The sequence below is a fragment of the Crocodylus siamensis genome, chromosome 10, assembly GCF_052110815.1.
Source record: "Crocodylus siamensis isolate JL-2025a chromosome 10, ASM5211081v1, whole genome shotgun sequence".
NCBI lineage: Eukaryota > Metazoa > Chordata > Crocodylia > Crocodylidae > Crocodylus > Crocodylus siamensis.
Window position 1 is genome coordinate 31,647,789 of NC_143404.1, and position 15,620 is coordinate 31,663,408.

The following is a 15,620-nucleotide window of genomic DNA, read 5'->3' on the forward strand; positions in this document are numbered from 1 at the left end:
TGGTAAATCTGCGGTATAATGCTACAAGTCCTTTAGCCTACTCATTGATATTATTTCACAAGAGGAGTTAGATCTGAGTGGTGGAATTTTAGGACAAGAGCAGTAGTACATATCCTGGGACAAACGGTTATTAGAAAGCATGTCTTCAAGTTAGTTGACTGCCAAGAGAAGAAAAAGCCCAAAACTGAAATCTAGGGAATATCTAATTCAACCAGATTTCACAACTGGCTGTGTAACGATCTATAAATGAAAGATGTTTAGCATTGTTTATGTTCATGCTACTGATGCTAGAGTATGGTGGAGAGTACATTGTATGCACTATGCACTTATTATAATAAACCCCTGGTTTTAACGGTCCCAATAACAGGAACCATTTTTTTCATAATTATCATACAGCAAATTAGCTAATCTTATGGTAGCAAACACCTTTTAATGACCTTTTCTTCTTGTGTCATGGGAGTTCATTATATTGATGTTGTACCGTGTTGCTTTTCTCTACCCATTTGAAGCTGTTTATAAAGCACCATTACCTCCTTGAAAGGAGATGGTTTGCTCCCTGAGCCACAAAGTGAGGGCATTGTTTATGCTGAGTATTTAAAGTTTCTTTGTGGGAGGATATGTTTATGCAATGGTAAGTGAAAATCTATCAGCCCCAAATTCCTGAATCACTGCCTTGAAGGATATGAATCATCCATATGCTGATTTAGCCAGGGTCAGACAGACTGAAAGAATAATCTACATTCATGCCTGTGCCTCTCTTCAGCAAAACCCAAATAGGAAAGGATTAATATAATTTTAGAATAAGTAATATTTTGTACTTATACATTTATATATGTTACTGTTGCAATGTTTATTTTCAGGTGTATGCCCGAATGTCAGAAGTCTTAGGAATAACAGATGACAGCCATGTTCTTGAAACATTTGTGGCAAAAATGTGAGTCTGTGCTGTTTTCTTTTGCTTAAATGTTGATCTAAATTCAGTTTTAATTCACAAACATAATTTTAATTAAAACACTAAGTCTTAAAATTTAAATGCAGCTTTAGGCTCATAAATGTGAATTTTCAGAGGGGGTCTAAACTACAAATACCTAAATCACTTTTGAATGTGGGATAAAAGAGCTTAAACTGCATTGGTTCTTTTCAAAATACCATTATAGTCTTAAACAGTTCATTATAGTTGTGAACTGTGGATGTATGAAGAATGTACACATGATTATTTATCTTTGTGGTTGGGCCTGGAAGGCCACATAGTTTTCCTCTCACTTGTACACTGGAAACAGCTTATAGGTTGGCTATAACAACACTCTTACACTGTGGTAAAAATCAAGAAAGACCATCATCGAACCTGAAGAGCATAATCCGCACTGAAGTTGCTTTGTTCTCCTTTGTAGCAGATTACCCTCATTTCCTTAGGTTGATGCGCACCATTGTGGAGTACGCATGCTGGAAGGTACCTGTTGAAACACACTTCAATTGTCAGAACGTAGCTAGACGTTGAGTGGATTGGACTGAATTCTCATCCTTAAAATTATGAAATTCAGAAGGCATAAGTTCATAGAGGACCTGGGAGCAGGAAGGCAGACAACAATAGAAGCTGCCGACATGTGGGGCGGAAAATTTTCCAGTGCTTTATTTTTCTGTAGGAAATTTTCCATTTCTAAAAATTAATTGTTTCATAAAATTCATTAGTAACAATGAATAAATGCCAATACAATATTAGGTAAGCTTGGCAGTTTCAAAGTTCTAATTAATGTTTTTCAGGTAATTATCCCTAGGAAGTGAGAGAGAATAGAGATATGTTTTATTGATTTGTAAACAGGAGGGTAAATACACTCGCATAATAATCCAAACCAAAAACCAAGTTATGAATCCACCTAGTTGGCTGTGCATGTCAAATCAAAACCAAAGCTAAAATTCTTATTTCATCTCAGACTGCAAGTGAAACCAAAGCCAAAACTAAAGCTGTGATTAATTTTTGTTTCACTTTCAGTTCAGCAAACACGTGGAGCAGCGTCTCATTTCTTTCTTTGAGTTGGGAAAGTTGGAAGTATTTGTATAAGATCTGTTAGTTTTCTAGTACTTTTGCATTGAAGTAGTCATAATAATGCCTAACCAAAAAAAAAAACTAGTGTGTGGTATCATTATAGTGAAGTTAAGCCACTGAAGGAAGGAAGAAAGTTGGTAGATGTAAATTGTGTGGGCAGGAGTATGCTAACAACGAAACAAGAATGAAGAAACATTTAATAACATGTAGAAACTGTCCTGAAAAAGTACAAGCCATATACAGAAAGCTAATACACCAAAGTGGAGGAACAACATCATCTGAGAAAAGTCTACTTTAGGAATCTTTTGTAAGTAAACAAATTAATATGTTAAACTACACACAGTATAGACTAGCTTCTATATTGTTTTAAAACACTATAATTTTAAAAGTTGTTAATGCAACTCTGGACTATATTTATTTATTTAAAATATTTGTATCCTACTTTTCTGCTGGCTTAGCAATATATATATATTTTTAATTACATAATAGATAAATAGTTAACTATTTCAATCCAGCAGAGTGAGCTGAGTCCTTTGGCCAGTGACAGAGGCCAGACTATACTTCCCTTTAGCTCTGCAGTCCCAGGACAACTGAACAACAAGTTGAGCAGCAGAGTGATCTTTCTGGTGGGGCGGGGGGGGGGGAGGGGAGAAGGAAGCTCCCTGCTGCTTCTTCTTTTCCTTCTGATGGATGAGGCCAGGCTATGGATAAGGCTAGGATAATATACACTAAAATAAAAATCTTTTCCCCCTTTCGTTGCAGGAACTTTGTTGCTCAAGTGAAATAGCCAATTTGCAAAAAATGGAAAATGAAAATGTTGAGCTGCCAGGTCTGGAGGAAAAAGCAGGATCCTCACTTTCAAGATCACTACCACCAGATATGCAATCCACCATAACAGTCAAGCTTTTTATCAAGATTTGTGGACAAAATGTCAAAAGAAGCTCAAGAAAAAGCAGATGAGACATTAGCTCAGGGGTGGGCAAAATATGGCCCGCAAGCCATTCTACCCAGCCTGCGGGGCACCTAAAAATGTAGAAAATTAATATTTCTCTGCCTTTGGTTCCTGTTAAAAATGACAGGAACCACAGGCAGTAGGATCCAGGGGAAGCCCGCTGGGCTCCAACAACAGGGCCTGCCCAACGCCCCCCCTCCCCCCCCCCCAGCCAGAAGCCCCTGCCGGGACTTCTGGCCTGGGAACGCATGGCTGCCCTGCACCGGAACCACAAGTAAGTGGGGGAGGAGAAGGGTGGGGGGGACCCTGGGCAGGGAAGGAGCGCGGGGGGGGGGGAAATGGCCCCCACCCCATGGCCAGCACCCTGTGCTACAGCTGCTTACAGCCCACATCAGGCTGCCTGTGCCCATTCTGGACAACCTCATGCAGGCTATGAGTGGCTGCATCAGGGAGTGCCAGCCATGGGGCAGGGGAGGGGCCGCTTCCCCCCCACGCTCAGCTTTTCCTTGGGCTTCTTCCCTGCATGGAGAAAAGTGGCCCCTCGCCTGTCCCATGGCCAGCACTCCCTGCTGCAGGTGCTTGCAGCCCATGAGGGGCTGTCTGGAGCAGGCAGAGGCAGCCCCAGGCAGACTGCAAGCAGCTGCAGCGCGGGGCACTGGGCATGGGGCTGGCAAGGGGCTGCTTCCCCCAGTGGGGTGGGTTAGAAGCTGGTGCTGAGCGTGGGAAAGAGTGGCCCCTCACTGGCTGTGTGGCCCGTGCCCCACACTGCGGCCGCTCACAGCCCATCTGGGACTGCCTGTGCCTGCTCTAGACAGCCCCATGTGGGCTGCGAGTGCCTGCAGCAGGGAGTGCCAGCCATGGGGTGGGTGAGGGGCCGCTTTTCCCTGCGCTCAGCACCAGCTTCTTCCCTGCCGGTGAGCAGGGATTTGGAGCTGTACACTGCCCCCAACCTGTACCGCGGGGCTGGGGGGCACTGACTGTGAGTGGGCGGGGAGCCAGTGGGAGCACAGGGCCCACACCGATGCCCCAGGGTCAGTGCCGGCGGGGCCCAGAGCAGGGTGGCAGGAGCACGGGGTCCCTGCTGACAGAGGCTCTATGGAGCCAGGCCAGCTCCCCCCTCCCCTGCTGGTGCAGCCCAGCCCAATTCCACAGACCTCTGCCAATCTGTGCCCCGCTTTGGGCCCCATTGGTGCTGGTCCTGGGACATTGGTCCCAAGATGGTGACCAGGGGTGGGGCACCTGTCAAGTGGCAGGGCTACCCATGTGGCCCTCAACAGCCTGCCAAAACTGGGTTAGTGGCCCTCTGCTTCCCTTTGCATTAGCTTGAGCTATATTTCAAGCAGAACACCTCTTTCCATAACTGAAAATCAATACTGGAAGGAATTTTATGAACTAATTTGCCCATCATATAAGTTACTGTCATATTGCTTATCACATTCTCTTAGATAGAGAGTATGACAGAGTTCAAATAATGATTATTCAAGGGAATGGTCAAGCAGAATGACTGACTGATTTTAGACGGATGGACTGATATACAAGGAAATCCTTTATTGAACATTATGTTAGCAACACCTGAACCAATATTCCTGAAAGCCATTGCTACCAAATCTTCTCGTCATACAGGTGATTACATAGCCAAATTACCGAGTGAAGAGATTGAAAGTGCAAGTCCCTCCAGGGTACAATCCTTGTAACTAATAGTGCAAGTAATATGAAAGCTGCATGGCAAATATTAAAAGGCAAAATATCCTCATTTAATAGTATTTGGCTGTCTTGCTTATGGTTTGAATCTTCTGGCAAAGGACATAGTAAGTGTAAATACAATCAAGACAATATTGGCAAACTGCAAAGCAATTTCAAAAATCATCATGTTGCTAATCAGACTTTGAAGAAATTACACAAAGAGAAGCAGGGGAAGGAAAGTGCACTTTTATTGCCAGGAGAAATTAGTTGGGGCTCGGCTACAAAGTGTTTATATAGTTTGCTGCACACAAAGAACTGTATGTAGTGTGCTTCACTAGATGACACAGTATCCCGGATTATTCCCAGGAACATTCAGAAGCAGATTCTCAACAAGGATGTGTTCTGGGTTCAAGTTCAAGGTTAGCATTCAATTTGCTACTACCAATTTGAGTTGCTGTCAAGAAACTTGAAGGAGATACACCAGGCCTTTCAAATATTCCAGAGATATTGAGACAACTGAATAAAAATATAATTGGGCATTTGCCTTCCTCACCTCTATACAAAAAAGAAGTAAAACAGATGTTTACTAAGAGATCTGAGTTTTGCTCTCAACCAGTTAATCTGGCAGCAAACCTTTTCGCTCCTCAACACAGAGGACAACATTTATCAAATGAATTATTCACAGCCCTCAGTGCAATTAAAGTGGCTAAGAACATCCCCAACATTGATGAAATAGTTGTGATGGCAGACATTGCTAAGTATCATGCAAAAGAAAAACATTGGAGCAAAAATATTGTTTGGCGGGCCGCAGAGAATGTGTCTCCTCTCACATGGTGGAAGGGTTACTGTAACACCTGGCTGTTGTGTAGGATTGCTTTAAGGATCCTAAGAATTCCACTAACAGCAGCTCTTGTGAATGGAACTGGAAGGCTTTCAGCTCAGTTAAGACAAAAAAGAGGAATAGACTAACAAATGAATGCACTGCTAAGCTTGTTTCTATTTCTCAAAATGTCTTGCTTCTGGAGTTTTAGTCAGAAGCACAAATAGTGAAGAAGATGCAGTGCGATAAGTTGCCCTTGTCCATAGATTAATTGGTAAAAGCATCCTTTAGCGAGAGTGAATGTGGTTCAAGTAGTTCTCAATCAGATTTGCCTCAATCCGATTCTGAAATGGAACTAGTAAGTAGTGCAAGTGATTGTACAGATAGTGACAGTGAAACTGGAGGTGCCGCAATGACCTCAGTGGAAGAGAGTTGAACTCTGTTGGAGTAGATGAGTGGACAGCCATGGCATATCATGCACAGTTCTTTGGGTATGCTAAAATTAGTGTGTCAACAGTTTTCAGTGCCTTCATTTTTTTCTTAAATTTAAACAAACAATGTAAGGGAAGTACATGCTATTGTGTATTGTCTTTGCATACATACAAGTATTCCAATAAAAATAGTTTATTTTCACATAAAGCTTTGAATGTGTTTGAATATAACATTTAAACCACATAAAGTGCGCTGTATTTAATTTTTTTTCCTAATCATATATTTTAGTTCAAACACTTGTGGCTATTGGGAAATAAAATTAACATGGGGGTACTTTTTTAGTTTTGTTTATTAAATATAAGTCAAATAAACATGCTAAATCAGATTATGCTCTATTTAGGTCATTGGGAAATTTTCTGGAAAATTTTCCAATTCAAAATTTTCCAGAAAACCCACATCACTGAGAAGCTGTAATTCTTGCCCTCTTTTCTCTGATACTTAAATCCAGTCTACCAGGATTGCAGTATTCAAATAGATTCTTTTTTCCTTATTATTCCTAGGAAATAATTAGAGAGAATTTCTTGCCTCTTGTCATGGCCCTTCTCTGGTCTGCTTGGGCATGCTTATCTTTCTCTCAAATCTAGCAGGCCTGAGAGAAATGTTAAAGGTTTTGATTTTTGAAAGTTATACCCTTTTTTCCCTGTATATCAAGACTTGATGTTATGTCTTATGAGAAAAGAGAACTTTCCTCTAAATCTGAGGTTTAACTGCTGAATTACGGCAAGAGAGTATCTCTGGAGATTTGGAAAATCTGTGAAGAAATTTGAAGTCCCTGAAGAGTAATGATTTCTCTGTGCTCTTGGGAAAAGTGAAACAAGAATGTACTACCTATTAGGTTTGTGCAAAGTGGGCCATATTCAATTCGAATTCAGCCCAATTTGGGGGACATTGATTCAACTTGCTGATTTGGATCACTGTCCCAACTCGTTTTGGCTGAATCTGAAGATTTGATTCTGATTTGGAGAATCAGCAATTTGGCCGTAGACACAGCTTTATATGTTTTTTCTATGTACCTCGAGGTACCAGGCGTGGCTCGTGAATGCTGACATAATAGGACTGATGGAGTGTCCCACACGAGTGCAGGGGGGCCCTGCGTGTTCTCGGCAGTGAACCTGGGAGTGGACCAGAAGTACTTCCAGTCCACTTCCAGGTCTGCCGCCGAGTGTGGGGACACCCCCAGTCGTGCCTCCCCCCCAGATCATCCTCCCCCCAGACCCAGGAGGCATCAGTCACTGGGGAGGAGGGTCCCCCGTGCACTCCACAGCGGACCAAGTAGTGAACCAAAAGTGCTTCTAGTCCACTTTTGGGTCCCCCGCACTCCCATTGAACACTCCATCCACCCCACCATCTCAGCATTCACAAGCTGCCTGTTATCTTGAGGTATGTAGAAAAAACATAAAGCTGTGTCCACATCCAAGGCTTCCAATTTGATTCAGAGAGATTAATGGGTCTCCTGATTCAATTTGGATTCAGCGATTCGGCCAAATCTCCTCCAAATCAAATCAGTGACCAAAGTTTTGCATAGCTCTACTAACTACCCATGCTTCCGAGGGGGAAAAAAGTGAATGGTGCCGCCAAACTGGCTTCCTCTAAACCTAGTCTGCAGACTTTCAAATGATCTTCAGTAGATTTGTTTTTACTGGAGACAAAATACTGGAACAATTAGGTTAAACATGACAAGTTCACACAATATTAAATGTAACCTGTCTCTGGCTACCATGACTACAAACATTGTGTTAGTTTCTATGATTCCTTAGGGACTTTTTCTAACATGACCTAATTTTCAAGTGAAGACGAGCTAAATAGTTTCGTCCCAATAAGATAGAGGCAGCTGTAACATTTAGCTTTAAGAAAACTCTCCTGCCTATTAAATCTAAGTATTTCTCCAAGAAAGTCTTGAAGCTAGAAAGGAGATTTTTTTTATATATATTTGATCTGGAGCGACACAATTCTGTACAGAAAATTCTCTTTTCTTTCTGTCCAGATTAGCTGTCCAGTGGTTATCTGAAGTCCAGCAAGATAAGGATTTTTGTCTTTTCCTGACTCTCTCTCTACCCAGCTACATAAAGAGTGGGAGTAGAGCATGGAATGAAAGGCCTGTTGTTTCCCAGTTGCCTTTTGTGTTATGTTAAGGGCAAGCCACATCCTTAAAAATAACAAAATATGCCCATGTATTATATCCCTTTCTTCTGTCCCCAATTCTCTGAATTGATTTTATTTATCTGATTTGTGTGGGTGTCTTGACAGTTACCTTCCTCTGCTCCACTTGGATAACTTTTTGCTTCGAAGTATATATACTCACACAGGATACTTTAAAATTATTGTAATTAAGAATGCTGTGATCTGTGCTTGAACAAAAAAACCCACACATTCTTTTTTTCTGTCATCTACAAATTATTTGCAACTGAATCAGTCAGCACAGTGGCCCACTTTGATGGATGCATTTCTTGTGATTTCTAGAAGCAAAGCTTATCATGGAATTAAAAACCTTCCTCTTTGGTGGGGGGGGGGATTTTTTGGTTTTTGGGTTTTTTTGCTGAAACTACAGTGAAATTGGGAAACTGAGAAAGAAAGACCATTGTATGACATTTTGGAGACTTCAGTTTGTTTGCCTGTCTTTCCCATCTATTGTTGTCATTGAAAGGAAACTAGGGTCTGTGCATATCAACCAAGTCTCAGAAAAATCATTTCACAGGTTAGAAATACTACTATATGCATTAGATTTGACATATATGTATTTGCATCAGCCATTTAAGCTAAGCAGTAAACTGGTCCTGCATATATATTTACTGAGCATATGCAACATTTCTAACGACTAGTTGTTTTAAAAGAAAACATTTCCAGCTTTAGGTGGTGTGTTTGATCTTTAGTATTGGATTTTTTTTACATTTGTAGTTTAAGTTTATATGAAAACCTTGTCTTTTTTTTAATATTATCCTGGAGATCATTTTGGTGTCAAAAAGGAGCATTTTTACTTAAATTGAGGAATAAGCAGGACACATATTTATCAATTGACAATACATCCATTATCTAGACACCCACTTTCACGTCCCCATCCATTTAAATAAACTACCTGCTTACCAGTGATAGGTTGTTCTGTGAAAATTGGCACTAGAATCTATGGAGGCCTATACATGTACTTGTGGGGGGTAGCAGAGGGAGGTAGGAGGGCATTTTAATTAGAGCAGTCTCAGGAGTCGCTCTAATTAAAATGCCCCCGGTGTCTCGTGTATTCAGTGTCCCACATTTAAAAATGGCCGCAGGGGCGCTTTAACTAAAGCTCATTAGACAAGCTTCAGTTAAAGTGCCCCCTACCACCATGTTGAAACATGAGTTCCTGAATACATGAGATGCTACAGCATCAAGCATCAAGTCTGTTCCAACAGGTTCTAATTAGAACGTGTCAAAGCATGTGTATAGGCACCCCATAATGTCCTGATGCATAATGTAATAAGTATAACTAGATGGCGCAGCTTGGGGTGGCAGCATTTCTGTTGTTTCATTCTTACCACATTAATGAGCAAATTCTGCCAACTGTGACGAGGAGTACTATAACTATAGTGACATCACCAGTCACTTTTCCCTGTAAGCTAAGTCCACGTTTTAACAGATGGCTCCACAGTAGGAAAATATTAGCCTATGCTTGTGCTTAGCCAAAAAATCCTTTTTTTATCTATATAAAATAAGAGAAAATGATCATGATGAATATTGCTCTAACATTATATTCATCAAAAATAACAGTGACTTTGTATCTTTAGTACATTTTTAAGTTGCTTTATAGTTAGAAGTGATCCATTATGGTTACTGCTTTGTCAGAGCATAGTGTTATTTGAGATACTACAGTTATGTTCTATTTTAAAAAATTACACTGCCTCATTAATGACCACCACTGCTTTTTATACCAAAAAATGGTAAAAACACTTTGAAAATATTGAATCAGTAAGTCATCACTACACCCTACCATTAGAATCATTGCTTACTTTGAGGTGATCCTATAACTACATCAAAAATGCTTTACATCTAATCATGACAGTTAAGATTCATAGAGAAAATATTCTGTTTTTAAATGCTTTGGGAGAAACATGAGGAACACATATAATATTTTGATTTGTAATGATCAAACATGCAGTAATCCTTTGTGACATATTAAAGAATGTTTGTGTTCTGCTGTTAGAAGACTTACACATCCTATTTTGTGATAGTTTCCTGTTTCTCATGGAAAACACAGTTTCTGGTTTCCATGTGAAGCACTTCATGAAGTCTGGTATGAGTTCAGTGATCAATGACAGGACAAGCGAATTATGTTTCTCCTAGATTTGAAGATAATTGTCTAAAGTATCTTAGCTACACCTGTTTTTAGTTTCTCCGGTGGGCCATTCCCATGTGAATGCTTTTAAACTGTTCCCTCTGAATTCTTTAATACAGACTCCACAGTGCAGACCTGGTCAGCAATATCCATTAATAAGTTATTTTGCAACATTAATAGTGAACAAGTTGTATTACATGTTTGATAATCTTCCAGCAGCAATTGTGATACTAGAGAGTTTGTCACTTATTTTTACTTAATGCATTAAATCTTATGTTGAGTAGATATTCATCAAAGCCAGAAGTATTCTCAGAGTTTAGCCACCATGAGTTTCTTATAAATATTTTGATTATTTCAGTTAGTTATGTCTCTTTGCCACAAAATAGTAAGCCTTCCATCCATGTTTTGTTGAAAATCAGAAATAAGTCTCCTGCTGAGCATGTGAACAATTCTCTCTTAAGGAATGAGCCTTTATTCATCACATGGACACCCATGCAATTGTGATTATTAATAATTAGCATATGGGCTCACAAAATATTTTTTCAACTATTTGGTATTTGTTTTGTGTGATTGTAATTGAATTCACACAGTACTGTTTCTGGTCCTTAATAGGATAACAACAAGATGAGAAAAGTAAATGTTGTGTAATGCATCCAGGATGAATGTTTGACTGAACATAGTGTGCGCATCCAGAGGAGCCTGCACATGCCTCTTGCAGCATCTCAAACCCCTTTGAGATGTTGCAAGAGGCACGTGAGAGAACAAAAAAATATTCCCCCTGCTGCAGATTTGCAGTGGGGGAGCAAAATTAGACCCCTGTATATCCAGGGTTCAAACAAAACCCTGAGGGAAAAAATTGGGTCAGGGCATGATCCCAGACTCTGCCCTGAGGCAAATGGAGTCTCAGTCCTCCACAGAGGATTGGCTCTTACCCTAGTGATTGGCTCTTTCCCTGGTCCTGAAGCACGCTGCCTGCCCACACCGGACAGGCAGTGGTGCAATCTGCAGGGCCCTGGACCCAGTTTCTGCCGGTAAGTAGGGGGTTGGGGGCCTGGAGGAGGGGGGAGGGGACCTTTTCCAACTCCCTGTTGGTTCCCCCCACCCCATTTGTTCTCCCCATCCCTGTTTGTTCTCCCTGCTCCTGGTTCATTCCCCGAGCTCCCAGCTCACTCTCCCCACTCCCTGTTCATTCCCCCCACCCCCTATTAGTTCCCCCTGCCCACCATTTGTTCCCCTAGCTTCCCACTGTCTCTCCCAGGTCCCACACATTCATTAGCAGTAGCAGAGAATGAGCAAGAGGCTGGAGAGAGCAGGGGAATGTCCCCAGCTCATTTCCAGGGGCTTGTCTCTAGCCTTCTGCTGGCCTTCAGCCCCCTACTCATTCTCCTGCTCGTCTCCTGAGGCTGGAGACAAGCAGGGGGCTGGAGACCAGCAGGGAGGCTGGAGGGGAAACTGTAGCCCCTGGGGGGCCCTGGGACCCTGCAGGCAGGGTAGTCCATGTGCTGTGGGGGGGGGGGGGTCTGCCCTGTGGGAGGCAGGGGACCATTGGCGATGCTCAGGGGGTGCACACAGGTGCACATCTACCCCCAGAGTGTGGCGATGTTAAAACATTAAAACATAGATATTTAGGATTTATTTTATTATGATGCTGGAGACACTGGTAGGCTTCCAGATTTCTTTAACATTGTAAATATAGCAATAAAACATTGCCCATCTGATCAGTCCGCCTTTCTCTCTCTCTCTTTTGTTCTAATTGTGTAAGAATGTGGATTTTGGGGTATTTTAAAAAGTGAATTTGGGATGCTGCTTCAACAGTCTAGCTAACACAAGGGGCTAGTATCCCCAGATATGAACTGGCTGGGCCCCAGAAGCTCCTGAGGGTGAGTAACCCTGAGCTGCTGGGCAGGGCAGGTTTTTATAGTGCTGGAGACAGCACAACTTCTGGCCCTGGGCTCTAGCTCCCCCTGGCTGCAGATCCAGGAGGAGCCAGGCAGGGTTATTTTGCCCCAAGTGGCACAATTTGCTCCACAGCAAAGTGCATGTCCAAGCATGTGTGCTGAGGCAAAAAGCCCTGGCTAAAATTTGCAATGCTTCTATTTTAGCTGCTGCAAGCAGACATGCTTCCATGTGTGGATGCACCCAGTAATTATTTGTTTATTTGTCTTCATATATACACGTGCTTTCCTGTAGGTTGTGTCATTGTATCTAAGCTCAAAACGTTCATGGAACATTTTGGATATGTCAACATTTTTACAAATACCCAGCAGTCTTCCATACATTCATGAATAATCAGTGTAATCCTTGAATCATAGCAAACTAAAATGCAGCACTTTTTTTTAACTTTTCACCTTTGCTCAGTTTTAATGAAAGGTATATGTCCAATCACTGTCATTGGGCCACAGAGAGTTCTTAATTTTAAATTATGATAATCTAGAAGAAATAATGAAAACATGGCTGTTCAGAGCCCTGTTGCCAACAAATTGCCCTCTGTTCCTTATTACTGGTATATAAATACCATGTTATGGCTGAGATGTTTTAAAAGTCTTTTATGGGATTTGGATGCGAGTTCTTATACATTTGGATGCCAGATCTTATACATTTCAATGGGAAGTATCTATACAAACCCTTTAGACAACTTTGAAAAATTTGGCCTGAAATATTCTATTATGACTCTACACTTCTTTGAATATTATAAACATGATCATGTTGTGTAAATATAGCCATAATATTATTAATTATATTTTAAATATATCCCTTGAGCTTTTCAACTGGTTTTGGATCAAATATTTCTTGTTCATAATTCAGCTGCTTCAACATACTGTCTGTTGTGCATGTCCACATAATAAATGGCACAACAGATTCATGACGTAAATGGCACAAAAGGTTTCTAAAATCCTCTTTTTCATTTAAAATAAAAATTAAAAAATAAGGCTTTGTCATATTATAACAAGAAATTGCATGCAGTGATAAATAGAGATGATACCCTTAAATGAATAAAAAAGATTTGCTTCTTTCTTTCTCCTTATACCTTTTCAAACCTTCACCCTTCCTTTTTCCCCACCCTCATTCCTTCTGTGCTTCTTCATTCCCATCTCATGTCCTGTCTTTTATTTCCTAACTCATTCCATTCCTTCTGAAGCAGGAACCCTAGAGTTATCATCTTCATTCCAGGTACCACTAAGTTCATTACAGTCAGTATGTCTGAAAAATTATCATGCAAGAGTGATCTGTGGTGCTGATAGCAGTAGCATGGATTTGGGATTCTCAGTATGAAGAGTGCTTTGTCAGCAAGACTTAGAAAGGATGATCAAAAAAAAGGAAACACAGTAGAACAGTGTGAAGTAGTTTACAAAGGTTGGAGGAAATCACCCTTACCCTCCATCCTTTATCAGTCCTTGTTAATATAATAAGTTTAGGCCCCAACTACACATTACACTTAAGGCATGATTAACCAGTTAATCATGCCTTAAGTCATTACCCAGCTACACATTCAACCAATTAATGTCTTGCTAAGACAAGCAATAAGCTATAAAGTTATTCCGCAAAAAAATGTGTAATGACTTCATAGCTTGTTCTTATCATGCCATTAATTGTGTGTGGGGCCAGGTACTCCCTATCAACTAAGGGGCTCCCAACCATAGGGGCGCACTACCACTGCAAACCCTGCACTTGACAAGACTGCAGCTGATAGTGTTCCTGGCAGTGCCCCTGCTGTGAACCTTGTCAGCTGCAGGGCTCGCAGTGGAGACAGCAGGGAAGAATGCTGCCACCACTGCAGGGCTCAGTGGTTTGCAGCAGGGAGAATACTGCCACTGCTGTGAGCTTCATCAGGTTGGGGCACAAGGGGACGGCAGGGAGAAAGCTGCCACTGCTGTGAGCCTCATCAGATGTGGGGCTTTCAGCAGAGACAGTGGTGAGAGCACTGCCCTTACTGCAACTCCCAGCAGCTGTGCAGCTTGCAGTTCTGCGAGCCAATGCAGGGGGAGCCCAGGATTGTAATGCACATGGTTAACATGGCAGGAGGCGCAATTGTGTGGATTGGGCATTAAATCTCTTTGTGCTTTTTCCTGCAAATGTAGAAGGGCCGTTAGTTTTACAAACCCTAACAACAAACATTCGCCAATCAAAATAATTTTAATTAAGAAGGCACTTTATATATGTAAGATACAGTAATCTTGTTTTGTTTATGATTACAGGTTGAAGGAGAAACTGATGGATTATTTTCTTTTTATTCTAATTTATTTTTTTTTAACACAGGGTCTAAAATAATGACAGGTTAATACATTTGAAGGCATTACCTTAGAAAAAGCATGCATTTGGCTCTGGCAAATTCATGCAATTAGAAAAGGCTTCAGAATCATTTGGATGGCTCTAAGGCAGAGAACCATGAGAGCCTCAGCTTTATTCTGGTACTACATCCAAACTAAAAGCTAGTCTTCATGCTTTTCCATAATCTGAAAAATAATAACCTTTTTAATTTAAATATGATTTTTCAGTTTATTATTGAAGCACTGGTTAGAAACTAGCTCTTTTTGAAAATGTACAGTGTAGTTCTTTGCTTTGAGTGTAGTTATAAGGAATATCTGTAATCTTTTGTTGCTGTTTTGAATATTCGTTTTAGACAAAACTACATAAGTTCCTGTTCACCTGACAGTGGTAATGCTATTAAATATAATTCTTTACTCTGCCACTTGAAACTTTCTGATTGGTTGCTTTAACTCTGTTTCATTTATAACATTTTTAATCAATAAGCCACTTGAGAGACAAGAAAAAAGGAACCAGCACTTAGACTCAAATGGTAGCTTGCTTTAATGTCTTGGAGCATTGAGCATTTTTCTCCTGTGTCAGTGCATAGGTTCTCTCCGTCAGACATTAGAAGAATTCTTGTGTGTATTTTATACAAAATATAAGAAGAATTGGTTCATTACTTAATAAGGGAAGGAAGATAAATATGATATAAAGAAGGCTGAAGTATTCAGCCTTGTATGCTTTAACTTTCTCCCCAAAAGTTAGTTGTACTCAGATACTTAATGAAATTAATTCTAACAACAAGATAGGAGCATAGGTGAGAATAGTGGCAGCCCAGGTATGAGTATTTCAAGAAGATAGATGCATTCAAGTTGACACAGCCCAATAAACTTCATCCTAAACTACTTAAAGAACCAGCTGAAACTACATCTAAACTGTTAGTGATTTTTTTTAAAGAATTCACGGTGGCTGGGAAAGGTCCCAAAGTACTGCAGGAGGGCAGACATAGTGCCTATCTTTATAAAGAGGAAAAAGATGCGAGTTAAAGAACAATAGATCAGTCAGCCTAACTTTG

General features: G+C 40.8%; 1 protein-coding gene across 3 annotated transcripts in view; it reads left to right on the forward strand.

Annotated features, from left to right (window-relative positions):
* Positions 1 to 15,620, forward strand: part of RANBP17 (RAN binding protein 17) — a 284,697-nt gene that overhangs the window by 157,881 nt on the left and 111,196 nt on the right. For all 3 annotated transcript variants that reach the window (XM_090064588.1, XM_090064589.1, XM_090064590.1), the window contains one exon: positions 861 to 934. In XM_090064588.1, the coding sequence (XP_089920714.1) occupies positions 861 to 934 (74 nt within the window). The remainder of the gene's footprint in view (positions 1 to 860; positions 935 to 15,620) is intronic.